A 24,212-nucleotide genomic window follows, 5' to 3' on the forward strand; every position below is an offset into this window, starting at 1 on the left:
TATTGAAAGGACCTGAATTGTGAGCACCAGCTACATTTATTGATGTTAAAGGAGACACTTCTTAAGTATTTTTTGAGATTCTTTTTAGCCAGAACCTCAGAAGGAGGCTGGTTGCTTCTGTTTTTCTTTCTCTATCCAGTAGCTGATTGCTTGTGGTCTTCTAAATATTTTAAGTAGTGATTTTATTTTTTTTTTTTCTGAATGTAAGCTTTTTTTTTTTAATAGTTGGAAACAAATTGTTATGTAAATTTGTTTTTATCTTCTTTAGCATGGCAAGCAGGGATTGGAAATGAGGCTTGATCTTAATTCATATATTAGGATTCTGTCATGTCAGGTTCTACATTGCAGTGAATTAAGTGAGACGACCAGCTTGAGTTCAGAATTAATCAAATTTTACACATTGAAAAAGAGGCAAGACAATGTAGTATTTAGTCCACTGACTGTTGTTGTCTGTAAAGTAACATTTCTTCGTGAGTTTATAATTACTGTTACAAAAATGCTGTGGAAAATAATAATGTGTATTTGAAAACTAGTCCAGTGAGTGCAAGATACAATGAAACAATTATAGTTTGTATTTAGTAACTTTTTTATTTAGTGATGTGCAACACATGTGGGGCTTTGCATCTTATGTTTTTTTTTCTTTTTTCATATTTTAAGCAATCTGGACCGAAAGGAAAGGTAAGTTTACTGTTGATGAAATGAGCATGGCAATGAGCATTAAGAAAATTACCTGAATGAGTGCTGTATCAATGCTAGTTAAAGAATATTCATTCCAGTCAATCCTATCTGCTCATGTGTGTGTGGGAAGTGGTTGGTTTTGTTCTGTTTTTGTGGTTCACTTACTCGCTTTTACAAAAAAAAAGACCTTAAGAATGCCATGTTAATATGAACTTCGAGTGCATTTACACTAGAAGTTTATTATCTATTTATATATTGGATGTGAAAATAGATAAATTTTAACTTGCCCTGGAATTTAAGAACTCGCTGCTAATTCTTTTCATAGAGCAGCAAACTTGATGTAATGGAATGGTTCTGAAGAGTATCTTAGTGGGGTGTTTAACAGCTTTTACTCTGTCATCTCAGCTTGGTTTGAATAGCATTAAAAGTTTTTATTGCATTACTATGTACATTCTGTTCACAAAGTGTATATGTTAAAGCAATTAACAGAAAATGTGTAGCAAAACCAGGCATGTTGTAAAGCACATTTTTCACTTGTTTTGCATGTATTTAACTTCTGTTAATATTTTCTTAGCAATATGAAATACTACACATTTGTTTTTCTTTCTATATAGCTTAAATTTATATGTTAGTGTAAATGTTTTGTTAATAGTAATGAATTTATTGAGTTTTTTGTAAATATTCTGTCTATGTAGGTGTTCTTTGGCAGTATATGCTTGATATCAGGTTGAATTGTTTAAACAGTGTATATAATGTTTAACAAATAATGATAGAAATAACAGAAATGTAGTGTAGATCTGTTCTTTGTGAATTCAGGATTTTCTAGATTTATTTCAAATTGAGTAGTAAAATCAAGCCTTTCTGTTTTACTGCCTTTTGTTATTTCTTAAAAGAAATATCAAAGAGATACTCACCAGTTAGTTTTGGCTCTCTAAAAAGGGATTTGATCATGGAATCATAGAATTGTTAGAGTTGTAAGGGACCTTCAAAGGTCATCTAGAGCCACCTCGCTGCAAGGAACAGGGACATCTCCAACCAGATCAGGTTGCTCAGAGCCCCGTCCAACCTGGCCTTGAATGTTTCCAGGGATGGGGCATCCGCCACCTCTCTGGGCAACCTGTTCCAGTGTTCCACCACCCTCATTGTAAAAATTTTTTTCCTAATACCTAATCTAAATCTACCTCCCTCTATTTTAAAACCATTACTCTTCATCCTATTACAACAGGCCCTGAAGAGTTTCTCCCCGTCTTTCCTATAGGCCGTCTTTAGGTACTGGAAGACTGCTATAAGGTCTTCCTGGAGATCACCCTCTCATCCTCTTGCTGCCTGGGCTTTGAGTTAATGTATTTTTTCCTGTTTTTCTTTGACCTGCATTTATGTTATTAGTTAACCATTCAGATGTTAATGTTTTTAATTTGATACTGTATGTCACAGGAAGACTAGGGTTGAGTTGCATGCTGGTGATTTTAATTTTCCCTTTGGGACACCTGCTGCTTCATAGTCCAGTACTACTGGATATGTTATTTTTTTTCTTCTCTGCTTTTTATTGCCTTCTTAGCAGGGGAAGATGGTTTAGGCAGGAGCTGCTAAATTTAATCACTACCATCATGGTAAGTGCAGCTGCAACTCCTGGCTTTCTGGGTGAAATGGGGTTACTGACCTGTGTACTAAAAACACAGCTCGCTGTGCTATTCCATCTCTCTTTCAGCCTTTGATTTTTGTACTCTGCTTTTCCTATAAGACACACTGAATGTAAGTCTTATCTCAGCAGCTTGGTGCTTCCTGTCGTATCATGATTTACTCTGTTTTTGTGTAATGATGTAGAAACCAACAGCCTGCCTGCTGTGGTATACCTCCAAGGAGCAGTATACAGGGGCAGAGTGAGGAAAGGCTGAGAAAGGCAGCCTCTCAGAGAGCCAGGCTGTACATTAAACACAGCTCTTGTTTGACCCTGTACCTCAACAAGTTAGGAGTTGGTGCAGCTTTGCACGTGCGTGGTATTTTTGATGTGACTCAAACCAGATCATGGGTAGTTTTGAAAGCTCTGATCAAAGACAGCAGTGTGTCATAAATTCCCAGATCCAGTTGTTTCTTTGGGTTTATTTTTTTTCTGGCATAGACAGAAATTGTCCCTGTCCTGCCTGCCCCCCACCCACTTCTTTTTTCCCCTAGAGAAGAAATTTTAATATGAAAATTTCACTTCGGCTGGAGTGTGTCACAGAGGTCTGTCTACCAGCCCAAAGTGAAGATAGTAAGGTGCAATTTTATCAGCAAAGGATTATGGCAGTAATCTTGAATGTGTGCTGAAAATACTAAATCAGTGACACCATTCTGTCTGGGCAAAAGATGTTTACTCAAGAATGCTATACTATTTGACTGTTAAGATGTGTCAAAATTTCAGGACTCTCTGCAGTCTAGTATTTTGCTATTTGATGCTTTACTACCTCTTGAGCTTGCATTGTCAAATACTGGTCTATCTTCCTTGTACTTAAAGGTATTAAAATCAGTACTGCTTATAATGAATGAGAGAAATGAGATGCCTGAAATGTTTTAATCTCTGAGCATGGAACTTTGTTCTTCAGGCAAAATCTAAATCTCATAAGAAATATTTTTAGGAAACCTAACAGGCCAAAAAAAAAAAATTGTTTATTTTTAATATTTGCTAGGATGGCAGGAACAGCAATCAATATTGTATTTCTGGGGGTTTTTTTTATATTAAACACAGTGTGTAGATAGTGTTTTATTTTTTAATATCTTACAATAATTATTTTATTTTTCAAGTATTCCTTTTAAAGATAAGTGTCATGTTTGATTAATAAAAACCCCTATAGTTTCTGCACTCTCACACAGTTAAACCACTCGGTGTACGAAGTACTTTACTAGAGAAGTTATCAGTGGATCTGCAGCTGTTCAAATGGCGACAATCCTCATGCTGAGGGGAGAGGCTTCATTTTGTCATCAGTAAAAATTTTGTAGTGCTGGGCTCTGCCATTTCATTTGTGTGTGGGTTTTTCAGGAAAGGAAATTAGTAGGAGGCACTTCAAGTTGCTGCCTTCTTGTGGGAGGGCTGTTACTATCTCCAGGCAAGTGTCTTTTTCAGATGACATCTACAATTAAGTAGTGTTTAAAATTGTCTTTGCTGTTGTTTTTTAACTCAAAGAAACTTCAAACCTGACCTTGAATTGCTAACCAAGTAAAACTGTGTTGGGAAGCCTCAGTTGACTTGGAGCTGTTTTTTGTAACTTAGATTTGGGTGTTACTGGTTCATTGTGAGATGTAAGTAAAAGTCTTCTATTGGGGGAGAAGAAAGATACTAGTTTTACGCTAACTCTTGAGTATTCTTGCAAGTGTTTGGCCATTTAATAAATATCAGTGTACGTCACTGCTGGTACCACAAAATTCGGACAAGGGTAAATAATGCTACTGTATTCCAATTTCTTGTCAAAAATTATTTAGCAATATATGCTAAGTAATTAATTTATCATCTTAAAAAGATAAATATATGTTGCATGTTAAAAACATAATACAAACGTGTGATTTTCAGAAGAAAAATCATAACTTATAAATGTCCAGAAACCTTGAATTGTCACACTAATTTTTAGAAGACATTGTAAATCTAAATCATTGCTTTAAATTCAATGTCAAATAGTGTCAATATTGATTCTTTTAAATATCAATTAAATATTTTATATTTAACAGATTTTACAGAAAGTAGCTTTTCTAGCAGTGGTTATGTTCAAAGCAAGACTTAATGTTATGAAATACTACTGGAAGATAATTATAACGTGTCAAACAGCTCATGCACCCTTATGACAATGTTTGTATTTTTCAAATCTCCTATAATGATGTTACAGAGTTTTTTTCTGGACTTTAGAATGTAATTGTCATTGATTTTTATAGTAGCAGCTTCTCATTATGTAATGATTAGTTTGAGCTCTGCCTTATATTTCCACCAATTTTGCCTTTTAAAATAATCCCCTGTGATTTGGGTTTTTAAAGAAAGTGTTAAGAAAATAATACGCTTAATTTATGAACAAATATTAATGTTGAGTTTCTGATTTTGCTTCCATTTTTGGGTGTGCAGGAATTTAAAAAAACAAAACAACAGCTTTTTGGGGGAGCAGGATTGTTTCAGAAACATGTTTGACACAATCAGTAACATAAACTACTTAATCTGTCATCTGTGATGTGCTTGTGGGCACTCATAGTAAAGTACTGTGACATCTCTACATTCTGTGTTGCAATCCAGTCATGCTTGTTTCTCATTCCTTCTTTCTGCATTTTCCTTCACGCTGCAGCTCCTCAACACAATAAAATATGTTGGTGTTTAGTTGTGGGCTAATACATTTAGAGGGCCAAATTTGGTAAGAAGTAGCCCAAAGGGCATTGTAGATTAATCTTGTTCCAAAAATGTCAGTTAATAATAAAATATGGTAAAGCACTGAGAAATATTGCCTAGAAATGCAGAAAATTCAAAGGTTTTGTAATTTGATGCATTAGGAAGTGCCATGCTGAAAGAAATGAAAACTTATGCCTAGTGCTGAAGTGTGTTTCAGCCATAGCCAAATTTTTGTCAGCTGGGATCCCCAAAGTTTATCTGTTAGTTTGACACGTTACTGCCTACAGCTGTTTTCTTTGCTCCATTGCTGTTGATTAATGTCCTTCTAATCAGAGGTAGCAGTATGGGATGTATGTGACTTGCAGCCCAGTGCACTGACTTAACTTGCCAATAAAAACAGTTTCTGTTTAAGTTGTTGGCAAGGCCTCCTGTGTTTCAGGTGTGTGCCGTCATCTGTTATAACAGGAACAGCTGCAGAGCAGGGTAAGACAGGTGAGAAAGAGAACTGCCACAAACAGAAACTGAGATGCAGTGAGCTTCAGGAGTCTTAAGTTGGTAGTAGCATGATTTGATGTGCTTGGGTGGACACGGAAAATGTCTTTCAGTAGACTCAAAAAATCCTACTATAATACTTTATGGTGCATTAGTTTGCACAAAAATGTGATATGTGTATTTATGCATATTGTACCAACAAAAGTTTTATTATCCACTAATTTGTCTATATTATTATATTTTAAAAACAATGTCCTGGTTTCGGAACTATGCCGTCTTCTGTCTTGTTCTTTTTATTTTTTGGCCATAACAGTTTTTGCCATCAGATCTCTTTCATCTGTTTTCAGTCTTCTCTTCTGAAGTTGTGGAACTTGTGAAATCTACTTTAGTATTAAACTAATGTTTTTTTTTTCTGGATTTGGATTTTAAAAGTATCTATCTTATACTTCCTGAATGAGGAGAAGATGGTGCAGGCTTTAGTCTTTGAAGATGGGTCTGAAAGTGAGAGACTCATGAACTGTTGATTGCTATCAGAGGGGATTTAGATCACTAACGTTTCTAGGCCCGTTACTGTAGCTGTTCCTAGCATTCTGGTAATATTTTTTAAGGTTTACAAATAGCATGTAATAGGAGAAATTACTTATTCGTAGCTTTCAGATACATTTTGGGTTTATTTTAAGTATAATTGTGGCTAAGTTATAATGGTGTCTGTCAAAAGAGCAACCATCTATCTAATTTATTTTCCAGAAAAGAATACCCACCTCAGCTTCAGAAAGTAGAAGACCACATTAGATTACCACGGTCTCAAGGACTGGGTAAGTTATGCTTAGAGTTCTCATTTCTTTTGAGCAGAATAATTTTTTGAATATTTGCTTTGGGTGGATGTGTTGTTAAACTTTGTGTAACTTTTAGTGTGTCTGTTTATATCTTTGTATCATGTTATTCTACATGTGAAAACTACCATCAGCATAATTTAGCAGATCCCCTTCTACTTTCGGTAGCAGACGCTCCGTTCTAATTGTGGTGAAGGTAGTATAGATTTTCAGGTCCAGTGCCTCCTCCAAAGATGCTAAGCTACAAATTGTCACCGAGAGACAATGAAATAGTATTAAAAAAACCAACATTTTCAAAGTTACTTTGGGCAATTTTTTCTTATTCATACAACAAATCACGAGCAGTTGAAGCAGTGTAGTTTGTTGGATGTTTAAAAAGGTGTTCATGTTTAGTTCAAGTTAGTATATGTGAAAAAGTAAGTTGATCATAATTTTAACAGCATAAGTAGACATTTCTTGTTAATGTTTTTGCATATTTTTTTTCCCTCCTAGACAGTATAATGGAAAACACAGAAGAGTCAGAATCAGAGTCAGAATCAGAAATTAAGAGAAAGGTGCAACAGAAACGTCACTGCAATTCATATCAATCTGATGAGACTCTATCTTCTACAAAAAAATGCTTGACCCAGTTCAAGGTGGGTTAGATTTTAAAAACATTTAAATTTCTTTGATGTGTATTTTAGAAGCAGGCATTCAGTTGTAAAAAAAATTGATACTGTAAAAATCCTAGAATTGGGAGAAAGATTTACATAAATTTAAAAAATATTATTATGATAGAGATATGTAAGTATTAATACTAGCTATGAAATGTTTATTTTCTGATTTGAATAAACAGCTGCTGCGCTGGAAAGCAAAACAACCTGTGTTTAAATTGAATGGATAATTGATAAAACAGGAACTAATAAATTTGGTTTACTGTCTATGAAATAGAGGAATAATATTTTACTCTTTGGCAATTTTTTTTATTTTTTAAGGTGTCATGATTTTCCGTACTCATTACAGCAGTAAAGACAGAGATACAACAAAGATGCAAGTACTTCTTACTAAGTTGCTCTCTTTTTCAGTGAAACTAGCACAGGTATCCAAACAGCATTCTCTGGTCTAGATGCAGCCAACCAGGATATTTTGTCTGGATCTTTTCTGAGTATCAGATTTAAGATATTTTGGAAATTCTTTTAAGGCTCTCTGTATTTCTTATCGTCTTCCCAGGTTATTATGGAAGATTCGTAATGCCCACATAGAGGCCACACTATATGACTATCAAAGCAGAACTTCCTGTAAGGAGATTTTGGTTAAAAAAAAAAAATAAAAATAGATCTGTGATTGTTACATATAGTCAGCTTGTATTTGCTCTTGTGTATTAGAAAGTAAGTCAGCCTGTATTTCTTTTTTAGGATGAAACACTTGGTGCTACTCTTAAGCACTTCCATTATATATTTGTTAATTAATATGGTGTTACTTGTAAATTTTAATAGCTGCGTTTTTGATCTACATATTATATCTATAGAGATATGATCTATAAGAGCTAAGTAATGAAGTAACAAAGCACTTAAAAACAAAAGACATTACAGTTCTGTGGATTTTGTTTTAATCATTCAATTGATAACTTTGTTTATGTTTGTTTAAAGAAGTAAAATATTTACTACTTATGTCCTGTCAGGTAAGACTGCACTTGTAAACAGTATTTGATAATTACATCTGGTACTTTTCACATGCATATCTTAGAAATCTGTAAATTTGAGAACACCAACAGCCATGAATGGAGTCTGGTTACTTTTTCTCAAACACAGGAGCTGAATGCCTGTGGTAAAACTGTCAAACAGTAAGCCTAAAAAAGGTGAAACCCTCATTTGTTTCATATGATGTATTATGAGATCTCAAAAAGGGATTGATAAAATTTGTCATGCTACATCATCATTAAACCAGTTGATTTATATTCAACCACTGATTCAGGAGATGTCTAAATTGATAATTATTACATCAAGTAAGGAGGTAGTTACTAGATCCTTACCCTATTCCCTGTGCTCCCAACAGTCTGTTGCTGGCCACTGTTGGAAGTTCAGGGCAGGGCTGGATGAACCTTCACTCCAATCCCATAGGATAGTTATGATCCTGTAAGATTGTATAGTTTGTGGATACCCTTTCTGGATATGGAACAGATCTTGCTCCAACTGAATTCACTAGCACAACTCTTGGCTTTATTTTCTTTTTTAATCAGGTTAAGCATTTTATCTTTTATTACAGTAAAGGGATTTAACAAAATGGTTTATGTTTGTCATGAACCATATGTGTTTTCATGAGTCATGAGTTGCAAAAGCATGCAGATGATCGATCAGAGATTTATGGAACCTCTGAACAATTCAAAAGTGTTGGTTGTCGTTTTGTGCCGAAGGAATTACAGACGTAACCAGCTGCTGGTTAGGCAAAGTGTATTTAATTTTCTTTTTTATTCTCTCTCTCTTTTTTTGGAGTGATTTTTTTGCCAGACTGTTAGATGATCTCTTGGGAGGACAAATGAACTTCATGACCTAGGAGGTTGCTTCTAGTCCTCTTTAGCATTGCTCTGGGGATCCTTAGGTTACTTTATTTTCATCCAATGAAACTGTTTTTACAGAAATTATGTAACCAAACTTTCTTACTGATGGATATATATATCTGAACGATGTACAACCTTTTACGTATTGAAAGAAAAAAGGCAAGAAAGAAAATCTGATTTGTCCAACATTAATCACTTTTTTAAAAACTATGACAAATTACATTTATTCCTCTTAGATAATTTTTCATTTTCTTAAATGAAAAAAACCTGGTTTTTATTGTTTGCTTTCTCTGGTTACTGTAATTGCTAATATAGTGTTGTCAGTCTTCATTCTGAACAGAAATTAAATGTAAGATTTGGAAATGGTATCTTTGTACTTAGACAGTTACTGATTTTGTGTATGTGTGTCTCCTCTAGCTGTTGGAACAAATTGATTATTCTACTAATTGCCCAAGTTGTGGGCGTGCAAATGAAAATCAGACCAAATGCCGACATTGTGAAAGTGCTTCTCTAAAGGATTTGCAAAGAGTCTCCAGACAAACTGTGACATTAAATGAATCTGTGGGACCTTTATCACGTTCTTCAATACATCAGAATTCAACAGGGCAAAAATCTTCAGGTACAGGGTTCAACACAAAGAAGTTTTATAGTTCTGCTGTTGGAAAAGGTCCAACCGATATTCTACTGAGTAATGAAGTTGTAGGACATTCTATGTTACGACAAAATGGAAAAGTTAGTCTTATAACTGGGACAAAAAATCCTAAAATTACAGGAAGCTTAAGACAGAGGAGTACAAGACCATCTGAACTAAATGATCCAAGTAAGTACCTTTTTATGAATATAGCCATGAAGTGTAAACCCGAAATATTGTATAATGAAGGAACTGTCCTTGCAGGCTTGCATTACTGATTTTGCATGGAATTTCTTTGTGAGTGTGTTCTTGGGGAAGAGAGACAGACCTTTTTGTAATATCTTTTTCACATACTGACATACTCTCTGAGAAAGATGAATATTGGGGAAAAATTATTTAATGAATTGTTTGTTTTAAGACTTACACTTAATAATTTTTAAAAAAGCATTCTTAGCAGAATTCCATCATTCATTCTCCCAAAGGGAAAGACAGTCTTTGATTTTTTTATATTATGTTTTTCCCTCTTTCCTTTTGAGCTACGCATCTGAACACTGTGGAGGTTTTCCTATTTATTTAAATTTCATAATTTGTAAAATGTTAATTTTTGTGCTTTCTCTGCATAAACTCAAATTAATTTATAAGCAGGAAGGAACTGGAATTTGGGAAATTATGTTTCTAGTTCCATGCTTAGTTTACTAGACCATGTTGCTTTACTGATTTGAACAATTTCAGTTATATTTCTCTTGTCAGTTTCTCTTAAGTTGTATTATTTGCTGTCAGTTCTTGATTGAACCAAGAAATGTATGGCTTCACTTCTGTGTCTAGAGACAGATTAATGATTCCTGTTTCTTGTATAATTAGTTATGAGAAATAAAAAATGAGGGAGAGAGCTCCTGCAAGCAGATTCCGAATAAACATTAATAAAAGCATAATGTAATGATAAATGTGGACTATTTTTGGCACTGCAGGACAAATACATAAATTACTTTTTAAGCTGTTGCTTGAAAAGAAATTTCTGTTACAGAAAAATGTAGTGGTTGAGAATTTAATATTTTCTGTTTAGTTGTTTTGTCTAGTGATGATGATGAGGAGGAGGATAGTGGCAGCACTAGGAGAATGGAAAGCATTTCACCTCGTCCTGCAGATTCAGCCCGCTCCTCCCCAGCTCCTTCTACAGGAAAGGTGGAAGCAGCATTAAAGGAAAACAGTTGTGGAATAGAACAGAGAATAGGTAGTATAACAACAGATACAGAAATTGCAGTCACACTACCAAGAAAAGCAAGAATGAAAGATCAGGTACTATTTAATACTTTGTTTAAAGAAAACAAAAATCAAATAGTAAATGGAAAACGTAAAGGCTTGTGTTTCATTGTCAGAAGTTGACTATATTTGATTGCTTTTTTTACTCAGCAGCTCACTGAGTTATATCGCTGCTCTACATAATACTGGAAACATAAGAAGATGTGTGCAGTATATGTTTACACGCGTTCATAATTATTTGAATTATGCTTTTAACGTAGATGCTTCTGTGTTGAATGTATACGCTTTGAGACTGGGCAGAATATCACTGTGAAACTCAAGGGCCTACTTTGTTTACCAAAGAATGCCAGTACCAGCTGTTGCCTGGTAAAACTTTGGACATACAAAGTTAAATGTGAAAAGAGATACTAGGAACAATAGAAGCCCTTTAAAAATTAAAATACTTTGACAACTGTCCCAATTAATAGCACTTATTTTAAGGATTTCATGGTGGAGCTTTTGTTTTTTAGTTGAGTACCACTGCAACAATCAGATAAACAAAGACAAAAAATTCACCATGAGCAGACTCCTTAAGTGCTGTCAGAGGGGACAGCTTTCACCTCAACAGTGAACCATTAAGAAGAATAAGTTCCCTGTGGCAACTTGTGTTGAATTAATAGTGCTGATTAAAACTGGTTTTGGGTCACTTGTCCAGTTTCACTATTGTGAGTTGTGTTCACAGGAGCATCTGATCAGATTCCCATCCGCAGTCTGAAATGCTTTGTGTTTTCTGAGTTAGAACGCTGAAGTAACGATGCCAAAACCTTCATGCTATGTTGAGATTCAGAAGCCAACGTTGTAGTGCTGTAATTGATGAAATTATGGATGTTTATAATTATTCACCACTAAATATAAAGCTGTGAACCTCTAGCTTACAGTAGAGCTGTGGGATTAAAAGCTTGGATGATAAATAGCTTCGAATTTCAGTTATTCTGGCGTTCTGGGCTGGATTAATTGAAAGCATTGCATTGTGAAGGCACTGATGTCTAAGGCTTCTGAAACTCTTCCAAATGTTTTCCTTTGTATATCCATATGTTCCTATTCACTAGTATTTAAGAACCAGAAATAACATTGGAGATAAACTGCATATTTTAGACAAAAGCAGAAAAGAGCTTGCTTTTGAAAACAAAGGAAACAGAATTTTTTTTGTGTGTGTGAAATTTAAACCAAACTTTGCATTGATTCAACAGAACTACTAAGAATTGCAGGTATCACAGTGTTTTTTATCAGATGTTTTAGAAGAAGCCTTAAGAAGCTTTGTTCGTTAGTTTGTCTCTCAAAATACTCATTAATTCTTTACTGAAGAGGCTACTTGAGTATAGCACCGCTTTAATATTTACTGAGCCGTTATTTGAGTTTTGAGCTGTTAATAATATGTAGATGATCCAGCAGACAAAAATGAAAAGCTGTCTTCAACAAGAGTCCTAGGAAAATATTTTAATTACAGGAATGTAGAATCTCTGCCTTCTCCACTGTATTTAAGCGAAGCATCTAAAGGTATATTTTGAATTATGGCCAAGATAAGCTAGTGATTAGGGTCTTTGAAATAATTCTCAAGGTTTAGTCTTAATAGAAATACTGACTGTCTTAAAATGTTTTCCTGTGGGATTTTAATAGTATTTTGTAACAAAAAATATTATTTATTAATGGACAGCTTTATGAAACAGTATAAATACCAAAGAAAAGACTAGTGTACAGAAAATCCCTCAGCAAAGTAGAGCAATATAAGCAATAACACAGTCTGACAGCTATCAACCAGCTTTCTTCCATTTAAATAGGTTTTTGTAAGATTGTTCTGTTGGTAAACAGGAGACTTCATTGATATTACAGCTTTAGTCAGCATCTTGAGACTTTCTTGAACTGGGGCCAAACTCCACATGGCCTTCTTTCAGTGTTTAGTCTTCTGACCTAAAAATATCTTAATAGTTCTGTGGAGTTGCTTTAGGGAATTTTGATTTGGCTATTTATTTATATTTATTGAAGATTCTACTTCTGCTAATGTGGTATGCACTGTACTTCCGTAATAACTCCGTGTTTTCAGTTGCCAGAAGCTTGGACTTAAAAAACCACCCACCACTAATATTGTGGTGCTTTTACAGCATTAGTGGTATTATATAAATAAATAAAATATATTTAAAATAACCTTGTTTTGACAATCTGCATAGTCTTTCAAAATGATGAAAACTAAATTGGTTTTGGCAATTTTAGAAGTATTATTTGTGATTTGTAAATGTTAACAAAATGTCTACAAGCGTCAGCTTTTTTTTTTTTTTTTTCTTGAATCTGGCAATATTAACATCTTCAGGTGTTTCAAAAAGTCCTTTAGAAAATTTCTGCCTTCTCTGTATGGTTGAGGTACATGGTTTAGTGAATAATCCTGTTGACCAAGAGAAAAGTTGTCGAAAATCTAGTCACTAGTTTTTAACAAGCTTATTTTAGCAATATATCTTAGTGAGATATTCTGAAACCTTGAAAATTACTTTTCAGTTTGGGAACATTGTATCTAACACTCCAATAAAACGTCGTAAAATTATTTCTCAAGAGATTGTAACTGAGACTGTACCTCTAAATTACCAAAATTCCTGTGAAAGTGTCATTCTGAACTGTCGAAGTATACGAATAGGAACGCTACGAAGAATGGTAGTGGAACCTGTGATTGTAAGTAAACTTGCTATTTGGCCAATCTCCTTTCAGTTTCTTATGGATGTTGTTATTTTCGTACTTGAACAACATAATATTTTGCCTTTCTCTTTGTCTGTGAAACCATACGTTTGCCTCTAATTTCAAAGGCTGTGATTCCCAAAGGATCCCAAAATATAATTATGTACTAATGCATACGATCTAGTTGTGGTGTTTAATAGAAACATCATGCCTGCAAAACCCTTGAACACCCTGTTTATTTTTGTTGGGGGTGGGCTTATGGATTAGCATGCATTTGTTAAGAGAACTGAAGGCAACAGCTACCAAAAAATGGATATTGATAGGTGGAAGGAAGACACGTGACTGCAGGTGAATAATTTTACTTCTATAGAACAGTATTTTTTTTTTTTGTTAACCTTCTAAGTTACATGAAGACTTTCAAGGAGATATTGAATGTTATATGCAGTAAGGCAGGTAAAATGCACACATCTTGCTGGGGTTACCACGTAAACAGCAGCGACATTTTACTTATTCTTTCCATCTACCTGCAAAACCATATTGTTTGATTTGCTTAAATACTGGTACATGACATCTTCTTTTGAAGATTACCCTCTCTCTCCCCAATAATTCGTGGTAATTTTCAGAGTATTTTAAACCTTTTTGAAAACAGAGTACTTAGGAGAGATCTTAAGTTTCAACATTTAATATGAGTGAAAGAGACACGTAATAGTAAAGAATATACTTGCTTCCTTGAGTTATGCTAAAATGTATGCTTTGTTTTTTTGAAAAAAATTTACATTTTATATTTTTTATTTTAAAATTTTCATTACTGAAATACTTAGTCAATTGAAGTATGTTTACTAACAGTTAAAAGGCATTAAGTCAGTTTTGGTTTGGAGAAGATTTGAAATCTTACTGTTGTGTTGTTTTCTACAGTTTTGCCTGGATTATATCAAAATACGCCTAGAGAGTCAGGAAGGTTAGTATATCTTTCATTTTATGTTAATACTAGATATATGTATTTTGAATGAAGTAACCTTGTCAAAAGAATTAACAAGTGAATCATAATGAAATATCGATTCTGGTTTTGTTATGTATATAAGAAATTTTACTGGGTGCCTGTAGTCAGGTAAGATTAAAAAAAAAAAAGAGAGTGTAAATTTGACCTGAATTGCCTAGTGAATTAAAAAAAAAAAAAAAAGATTTTGACATTATCTCTGCCTTCTACTCACAGAAAGAAAATTCACAGATAGCAGGAATTAGCAGTTTCTAGTGTGTGTGCAACTGGGTCATCAGTTCTTCCCCTTCATCCTAGTTGAAGAGCTGTAGATATTCTGGTGATGATTGTCAACAAAAAGAATATACAAGAGTAACTTCCTGTAAAACATGTTACCTCTTAAATACTTTATTAGTTCTTTTATTTCAGATGCATAAGTAGAAAGTAAAAACCACACAGCTATCTTAGACCTTTCATGTCTACATGTCCCTTCAAAATTTTTTCTTCTGTAGCCTATAGGTTGTATATTTTGTGTTACTGAAAGAAGTTTAGTGACATAGTTTTGGAAATGGTGAGCTTAGAACTATTGCTCTGTTTTCTTTGCTTTCTTTTCTAGGGTTTTGCTTTGGGCTTGAAAAGAAGCTTTGCCTCCTTTTGTTAGTGTTAAGTTTCCATGAAGATGCAGTCCTATCTGATTTTGCCTTTTGTTATTTGTAAAAGAGAACTATTGCATTTTGTCATTGTTCTATGTAAAAAGATGTCTCTCAACCTGTAAAAATAAGCATAGCCTTCACTCAGTCGAGTATTTAAGCTTCTGTTCCATCTAAAACATAGATGCACAGAAACTACCAGTTTTTATACAGTAAATGCATTTTTTAAAAACACTCTGGAAAGCTTAGTAAAATTTGTAGACATCATCTATGAATTTTTAGTCAAAACAGCTGCATAATGACATTATTTCCATGGGACTTGATCACGCAATAGCTTAAAAATGGTGACTCATTAAATGCTGTGTTTATTGGAACATTTAGTACTCTTGCATTTAATTTTTTTTAGTTTTGCATCTAGAGGAAGATGGATGTATTCCCAGCTAGCTCCATTTCTGTTAACTTCATAATCATAGCATGATTTGTTTTAATACAAATAAGGGTCTTGAAATAAAACTTGCACCTATTTTTTTTTCTTTAGCTTGATGATGATAGTCATGCTTTTTCAGTGAGAGGCAAATTCTTTGAACAGCTGGAGAAACAACAGTACTGTCCTCCCTTGAGCTTGTTTTTGCACATATAAATATATGTCAAGTTCTCAAAATTCTGTCTGCATCCCCTTTTCAGTTTTCTGCAACTCCCAACCGGTGTTTCAAGGAAACAGCTTTCTGTTTCTAACACATAAACTATTCACATTGCCTTTAATGGATAAGTCCTATTGTCTGCCTTTTGTCAGTATTACAGGAAATACTGTTCACAGGTTAACGTATTTATGGTGAGATGTATGCCTATCTTAATGCAAAAGGACAAATATGAAGAGTAGACAGTCTTCCTCTCACGTGAAATTCAGTGTGCTTCATTTCAGTGCAAACACAGTTACAAGGGTTCAGAGTGTTCTCTGAAGACCAACTAGCTCATGTTTTGGCAAGGACCTTTTATCTAGACACTGTTAGAAGGACCTGTATGCCTGTTAAATGGGTTGAATCCAGTTTTAAGTGTGGTAGAATGGTGGAAGCTACCACTAACTAAAAATATAAGTGACTACCATTAACCATTTTTTGAAATAATTACTGGCATTGAACTTTTAGGTCTGTTCACTAAATTCAAATAACTTTGCTTCACGCATTTTTCCTTCCCTTTTACTATTTCAATAAAACCCACAAAATACTCAACATTGGCATTGGCAGCATCAGATGTTCTGCTAAAAATTTACCATGTTGCTGGCACTTCTCTGTCGTAGTAAATTGAGAGCAATAAAATAAGCAGAGCTTATTTTCCTCAGGCAATCCGGTTATTTCTCTGAATGTGTTTATTCTCCTCTTTGTTTTGAAGTTATTTTTCATAAGGGAACTTTGTTAAAGAGCAATCTACAAAGAAAGTTTTACAAACCTATTGTAAAATGTGTCATAGCAATAGGTGCAAACTTAAATTGTCACTAGAAATGCTGTTTTTTCTGTGGAATAAAAACTAAATTAAAGTTGATGAGAGGGAAACCGTTTGTTTCTGATTACTTTCCTGACAGGTAACAGTGGAGTTCAGTTCATCTTTTAGGATATTAACAGACATCTCTTCCTGGATATGTGTTAATTTCAGGTTTTTAAAAATTTTCTTAAAAGTTAATGAGCACATACTGATTTCTTGTTAAAATCAAGGGGGAAATTGCAAAGGAAACCTACATATTTTTACTATAATACAATGTCATTATTTTCTTCTAGAATCGGAAAGCGATATCCGAGAGCTTAACCTGAAAACTTCAGAACTTACCAAATGTGAATGGTGTAGTGTCCGAAAATTACCAGTAGTTTTCCTACAAACAGTACCATCAACCTGTAGTAGTCTGAGAGATCAACTGAAAATGAGTAAAGATAATGTCTGGTACGAGTGTAAAGGAGACAGTAAGTAAAACACGTTTAGTCTACTATTCACTTTAAATTGTGTTTTCATGTTTTGGATCATGGCTGAGTGCACTGAAGAATAAAACTGGCATCACTGGCTGAGGCAGGTGTAGTGTTTTTTCCAGACACGATCACCTTCTCAGGCTGATGAGTACAGTTCAGAACAGCTTGGCAAAACTAGTCTTCTGTCTGTCCAGATGCATGCTAGTTACAACATATAGTCAGTTTAGTATAACTTCTTTTCACTAGTATTTGTACTGAATGAAAGCAAATTGGTTTGTTTAGCTTTTGTATATGAGCATTTACATTTATATGACAGCTTTTGGTATCCTTACTTCTGCTTTCTGTGCTGTTCTCCTTACAGGCCTTAGTTTCAGTAGAAACTGTGTGGGTTGGCTTGTTTTTTTTTCCCATATGCTTGTAGTGATGTTGATAAATATCTGCTTGGAAAATAAGTGGATTGTCTTCATGTATCTTAATTTTAAGTTTAATTTCAACACAGCTTTCTCCAGAGTTCTAGTATCTTAATATGCACACTATTTTTTGAACATAGCGTAGAGTCCTCTTCCCCTTGAATAGGCTTTTCTTAGGCTAAATTTTGTGGTTATGTATACTTGTACTCAGCTTCATAGATATATTATGCATTCAAACAGAGGAAGAATACTTTCAACAATCTCAAAATTGTGTGCTTCTAGCACATAATAACCTCATCCACCTCCTGTAACAAGTAGAAGCTGTAAGGAGTATTAAAATTACAAAAGTAATTGGAAAGCATGCGAGGGAGCTGGAGATAATCCTGGGAGCAGGCATTACACCCCAGGTGAACACAGGTGTTCACAAGTGAAAAAAGGAAAAGCTTCCTTAGTTGTCTGGGTAATAAATCCTTCCCTTAGCATGCCTCTCAGCCATTCTCTCCCCAGCTTTTCCCTCTGAGGCTGTGGTGCTGAGCTAGTTTTACACCCAACTGCTTTATTGTGCTTGATACTTAGGAGTACTTTGTGCTAACACAGTTGCCATTTGCTTTGTGAGCAATGAAATTACTTTGAGCCTGAATCCATAGCTGTATAAGCAATTTGTGTAGATGCCTAGTTGCTAAAATAGGAACACCTAAAACCCAGTTAGACACCTAAATTCTGTGTGCAGTGAACTGGGAAATCTGCTGCTGAAGAATTATTTTTCACAACAGTTAGCGTGCCAAGTTAAGAATAACCAAAAGGAAATGGTTGTGCATGTGTCTGAAACTCTTCACTTCCAGAAAAACAGGTCCTTGCAGCTCTGAGTTAGCCAGCTATGTGAGACTGGGATTTGCAGCCTCAATCCTATTTTTGCGTCTGACTACCTAAATAATGCCACGTAGTACAACCTTACTGCTTTTTTATTTTTCAGATGATGTAAGCGGGTGGTTTTTATACAATAGCTGATTGATCCAGCTCACATCCTCCAACTTTTGGAAAAGGTGTAGGCTGACCTGTTGAAGCTAAGCTACTATAACAAAAGAAATACAGGGCTAGCAAGAGTAAGCATGGAGAATGCCTGATGCTATTCTGTTTGCAGAATGCTTACTGGAGGCAGAGAGGTTTTGCTTTGCTTTGGTTACAGGACCTGAAAGCAGGGCTTTGCTCTTCTAGGTGATACAATCCCTTTACCTGTATAAGGAGATTAAGATTTTGATGACTGTGACATTTTACATTCCTTTCCTTGTTCGGATGCATACTTTTTAGAAATGAAAACTGGTTGCCAGTGGATTTGAGTTCCTTAAGGATTTCTGTTTCTATAGTTACAGAAATCTAATCAGAGAAAAATAACTGTTTCTTTTGTGAAATTGTCATTACAGGTTTTCGTACGTATGTACCCAACAGCATAAGTAGAAAAGTATCATGCTTATTTTCCCATTTAAGTCTGGAAACAGTCGTCTCACCACTGAGAGGATGGAAAAAAAGTACATTGTTCTATTCAGTTTAGTTTCTAAGCAGTAGTTTAAGTTTCGCGTCTTACTTGCTGGCTACCCCATGTTACAGTAGTATTTTTTCAACCTGTCACTGTTTCTGAGGATCTCTGTTGTCTAAAAGAGCTGACATGTAGATGTGGGTGCTGTATATTAATGTAAAAATGATTCTTATAGACTGATTTAGCTAAAAGACTGGGGACCTGTAGGCTTACATGCTCTAGTCACTTTAATATGTAAAATTTTCAAAAAGCAATAATATTTATAGTATGGCCTTCTAGGATCAGGACAGACCATGAATCTACCTGAATCATGGGATCTCATATAGAATATACTGTTTCTTGTTTAATTTAGTGTATGTTGTCTTAGTTCTTTTTTTTTTTTTTCTTTCCCCTTTTGCAATCACTTCTATTTGAAAGTAGGAGAAAACTAGGCTGAAATATTTTAAAATAAAATATTGTGTAGATATTGAAGGGGTTAAGTAGATGAAAGCCATTTTTACAATAAACATCGAAACCACAAAAGCCCATCTGCATTCTTAATACAGTTCTCCTTTTCTAATAAATTGCCACAAATGAAAGTATCTTCATTGATTTTTGAGAGCTGCTCTAGACTTCTTAGTGTTGACCTGGGAGAAATTAGAGTATAGTGCTTCCCTATATAGAGACAAAATTATGCTGAATACATAATTTCTGGAATTGTATTGAAACAATAGGATAGCAACTATAATAAGAAAAAGAAAGTATTGATTACAGAGTCTTACTGTCAGTAAGCGGAGAAGCTGTTTATTTCAAAATACATTTTGGTTTTGCATTCAATGTATTTTAAAAATTTATCAAGTATAATAATTAACATTTCTAGATTAAGGCAGAAGTTGAATGCACTTTTTTTGCAAATGTAGGTGTCGTAGTTCAGCCCTGATCAGGACCAGACTACGCAGCCTCTCTCTCACTCCCCCACCTTCTGAGAGAACAGGGAGAGAAAATATAAGGAAAAACGGCTCGAGGTTTGAGATAAGGACAGGGAGAAATCCTTAAAGTTACCATCACGGGCAAAACAGACTCGACTTGGGAAAAACCATTCATTTCTAAAAACAGCAGGATAATGAGACAGAGAACAAGATAACGTCCCCCCACCCCTCCCTCTTCCCAAGCTTAACATTATCTCTACTACCTTCCCCCACCCCGAGCGGCACAGGGGGGAAGAGGGAATGGGGGTTGCGGTCAGTTCATCACATGTTGTTTCATGCCGCTGCTTCATGGCTGGGGGAAGAACTCCTCACATTCCTCCCCTGCTCCATTGTGGGGTCCCTCCCACGGGCCACAGTCCTTCATGGAACTGCTCCAGCATGGGTCATCTCTTCTATGGAGTGCAGTCTCTCCAGAACAGCTGTCCCAGCGGGCCCTCCACGGGCCACAGCTGCCTTCAGGCATCCACCTCCCCCGGTACGGGGTCCTTCACGGGCTCCAAGTGGATCTCTGCTCCTCCGTGGACCTGCATGGGCTGCAGGGGGACAACCTGCTCCACCATGGTCGTCACCACAGGCTGCAGGGGAATCTTGGCCAGGAGCTGCATTACTCCTCCCCCTCCTTCTTCACTGACCTTGGCGTCTGCAGCCTTTCCTCACAACAGGCTGGTAGATGTCTCTTAGGATCTTTTTTTACATCTTATTCACTTCTCATCTCCTTTCCACTTCTTGCAGCCGGGCTGGACCGAGTCGGGCCCAGTTGGCTGCCTGGCGAGAGGCCAGAGGGTGAGGCCTGCAAGGCCCATGAGGCCTACGCCTCCCCCTCTGCACCTCTGCCCCTGCTCAGCTGCTTCACATCTTCTCTTCTCTTTTTTTTTTTTTTTTTTTTTTTTCTGTTTTCCCCTTCTTAAATATGTCATCGCAGAGGCGTTATCACGGGACATTCTGCTACCAATCGGCTTGGCCTTGGCCAGCAGTGGGTCCGCCCTAGGCCCGGCCAAGTCCACTGAACAAAGGGGAGCGACTTCTAGCAGTTTCCTACAGAAGCTACCACCTTAGGCCCCCCCTCACTAACAAAACCATGACAGTAGGTAAAAGGGTTTGGTAGTTAATCCATCTGTCTATCTGCATACATGTGTGTTACTGCTTGTATGTATCATCAGCGGTGTGTGCATATGTTGGCCCATGATTCTTTGAAATCTGTTTATAACTGCAGCATATTTTATTTTGTTTCTAAATTAATAATTTTCTCTCTGCTTTTTTGTAGGTCAGGAAGAACAATACATTATTTTGATTTTTGAAACTGGTCTTGATCCTCATGCAAACTCAGTATTTGAAAAAATAATTACTGACATTGGTATTAGAAATAATATTTCTGACTTCTTTGTGAAAATTTCCTTTGAAGAAGCCAATGGCAGGCTTGTTGCATTTACTAAGTGCTTGGAAGACAATTCCAAAGGAAGCCCATCTCACAGAGAAAACAAAATAAAAAATGTAATGAAATTTTTGGTTTTAAAACAAGTCATTATATTATGCAGTTTACAAATACACTAAAGATAGTGTGCTAGTCACTAGACCGAAAAAAAACCCCTCAACAACTACTAGCTTTTATCCGGGGATTCCCAGACTGGTCCGTAGTGACTTACGAAACTTTGGGAAAAACTCTGAGCATTCACAATACTTTTCAGTGTGTTTAGTTTGATTGTAAGGTTGTATAATGGTTTACAAATAATGTTGTAATTTAAAAATTATTAAGGGCTGAGAAATTTCTACTATAATTAGACAACATAACTGTTTCCAAATTCATCTACTGGTAAAATTATAATATTTCAAACAAGAAATAAAGTTACAGTGTTGTAGTTAGATTTAGTTAATGTTTTCTATAAACAAAACTACCTCTTAAAGAATTTGAAAGTTTTGTGGCTCTGCAAGAAAGGAATACAGACCTAAGTATAATAGATGGAAAAAAACCAGACATGAAGTCCTTCTCAAAAGCAATAAATAGTACACTGCTGGACTTCACAAAGCTTAATTACCTTTTTGGTAAGTTCAAGCACAGTATGCAAATTAATATTGACTTCATTCTTTTAAGGTTGTTTCTGAGTCCAAAGTGCAGCAGCGAAATAAACAATTACCATATTTTGATGATGATGAAGAAATTGGAGAACCACATACAGTATTTATTGGTCCTATAGAAAAGTAAGATATTTCTTTGCACTGTAACAATTCTCAGGTTTTTTTTTTTTTTTTTTTGCATTTCACATTTATTACTGAATGTATCTTTCTTTTCAGGTTGATAGTTTATCCACCTCCTCCAGCTAAGGGTGGTATTTCTGTGACCAATGAAGACCTCCATTGTCTAAATGAAGGAGAATTTTTAAATGATGTCATTATTGATTTTTATTTAAAGTAAGTTTTATTTCAAGTCAGTTTTTAGTCATCTTTTACTTGGAAACTTGAAAAGTTCTGACATTAAAAATTCATAGGTCAGTTGGTAGCACTTGGTCTCCAACTATGTATAGCTCTAGTTTTAAAGATTTTTTTTTTTTTTTCATTTCATCTTTGCAATAAGTTTTGGTTCCTCTCCTGTACTGTTTGGCAGTTAAATTGTTCTCACTTGGAAAAAAGGTTCTTTAGAATTTCGTAGCATCTGTAGAGGAATTTTAACTGAAAGATTAAAAAAAAATATATTTTTAAGTTCTATTGTTTTTTCCAGAGTATTTGTGTTCTCTGGAATTTCATTTGTTTTGAGTAGCCTAATATATAAATTAACTTTTTTATGTCAGTGGTGCTGCAGATGTTAGAAGCATATTAAATTGTTACATGCCGCTGTGTTTATGCTACACATGAGGTGCATGTGGACAATTTTCAGTCTAATAAAGTATTTTAGAGGTGAAAAGAAAATTAGTGCATTGCTCTGAAAGTGTTTGGAGATGTAGTAGCTCAGTTACAAAGTATGGGTCTTTCCTAGCTAGGTTGTTCTGTAACAAACTCTTTGCAAATTTGTTTTCTTGCCATGATATTAAAATAAATACAATAGCAGCAGAACAACTTATTGATTGAGCAAAGCACAGGCTGGAGAGGTGGGCCCGTGCCAACCTCATGAAGTTCAACCAGGCCAAGTGCAAGGTCCTGCACCTGGGTCATGGCAATCCTAGGCACAAATACAGGCTGGGCGGGGAATGGATTGAGAGCAGCCCTGAGGAGAAGGACTTGGGAGTGCTGGTGGATGAGAAGCTTAACATGAGCAGGCAATGCGCCCTTGCGGCCCAGAAGGCCAACCGCATCCTGGGCTGCATCAAGAGGAGCGTGGCCAGCAGGTCGAGGGAGGTGATTCTCCCCCTCTACTCTGCCCTGGTGAGACCCCACCTGGAGTACTGTGTCCAGTTCTGGAGCCCCCAACACAAGAAGGACATGGACCAGTTGGAGAAGGTCCAGAGGAGGGCCACGAAGATGATAAAAGGGCTGAAGCACCTCCCTTATGAGGACAGGCTGAGAGAGTTGGGGCTGTTCAGCCTGGAGAAGAGGAGGCTCCAGGGAGACCTGATAGCGGTCTTCCAGTACCTCAAGGGGGCCTACAAGAAAGATGGGGAAAGGCTGTTTAGTAGGGCCTGTTGCGATAGGACGAGAGGTAATGGTTTTAAAATAGAGGGGGGTAGATTTAGATTAGAAATTAGGAAAAAATTTTTTACGATGCGAGTTATAGAACACTGGAACAGGTTGCCCAGAAAGGTGGTGGAGGCCCCATCCCTGGAAACGTTCAAGGCCAGGCTGGATGAGGCTCTGAGCAACCTGATCTAGTCAGGAATGTCCCTGCTCCTTGCAGGGGGGTTGGACTAGATGACCTTTGAAGGTCCCTTCCAACCCTAACCATTCTATGATTCTATGATTCTATGAATACCTTGAAATTTTGATGTTGCATTAATTAATTCCTGTGGTTAGTTAGCTTTAATATTCTTATAGCTGTTTTGTGACAGGCTGCAACAATTTGGTGGAGAGGTAGCACTGTTGGCACTTGTTTAATCACCAGCGTCATCTGGTGATGAATCCTTCAAGGTAACACCTCCACATATTTTTCTTTTTTTTTTTTTTTAAACTAATTAGGTATTTGGTACTTGAAAAACTGAAAAAAGAAGATGCTGATAGAATACATGTGTTCAGTTCATTCTTCTATAAACGCCTTAATCAAAGAGAGAGAAGAAATATTCATGAAACTTCAAACCTTTCGTAAGTCTATTGTTAAGTCAGTTTAA

General features: G+C 35.8%; 1 protein-coding gene across 3 annotated transcripts in view; it reads left to right on the forward strand.

Annotated features, from left to right (window-relative positions):
* The window catches only part of SENP6 (SUMO specific peptidase 6), an 82,614-nt gene that overhangs the window by 39,772 nt on the left and 18,630 nt on the right, over nt 1-24,212 (forward strand). The window contains exons 6-17 of one of the 3 annotated variants that reach the window (XM_086745064.1): nt 658-678; nt 6,257-6,324; nt 6,835-6,977; nt 9,296-9,698; nt 10,573-10,805; nt 13,296-13,466; nt 14,385-14,427; nt 16,868-17,047; nt 21,227-21,453; nt 22,052-22,158; nt 22,252-22,368; nt 24,064-24,186. In XM_086745064.1, the coding sequence (XP_086601190.1) occupies nt 658-678; nt 6,257-6,324; nt 6,835-6,977; nt 9,296-9,698; nt 10,573-10,805; nt 13,296-13,466; nt 14,385-14,427; nt 16,868-17,047; nt 21,227-21,453; nt 22,052-22,158; nt 22,252-22,368; nt 24,064-24,186 (1,836 nt within the window). Of the gene's footprint in view, nt 1-657; nt 679-6,256; nt 6,325-6,834; nt 6,978-9,295; nt 9,699-10,572; nt 10,806-13,295; nt 13,467-14,384; nt 14,428-16,867; nt 17,048-21,226; nt 21,454-22,051; nt 22,159-22,251; nt 22,373-24,063; nt 24,187-24,212 lie in introns of those variants that run through there. The other 2 variants (XM_086745065.1, XM_086745067.1) reach the window with 2 other exon arrangements.

The sequence above is a fragment of the Chlamydotis macqueenii genome, chromosome 3, assembly GCF_036417535.1.
Source record: "Chlamydotis macqueenii isolate bChlMac1 chromosome 3, bChlMac1.mat, whole genome shotgun sequence".
In the NCBI taxonomy this organism is placed as follows: Eukaryota; Metazoa; Chordata; class Aves; order Otidiformes; family Otididae; genus Chlamydotis; species Chlamydotis macqueenii.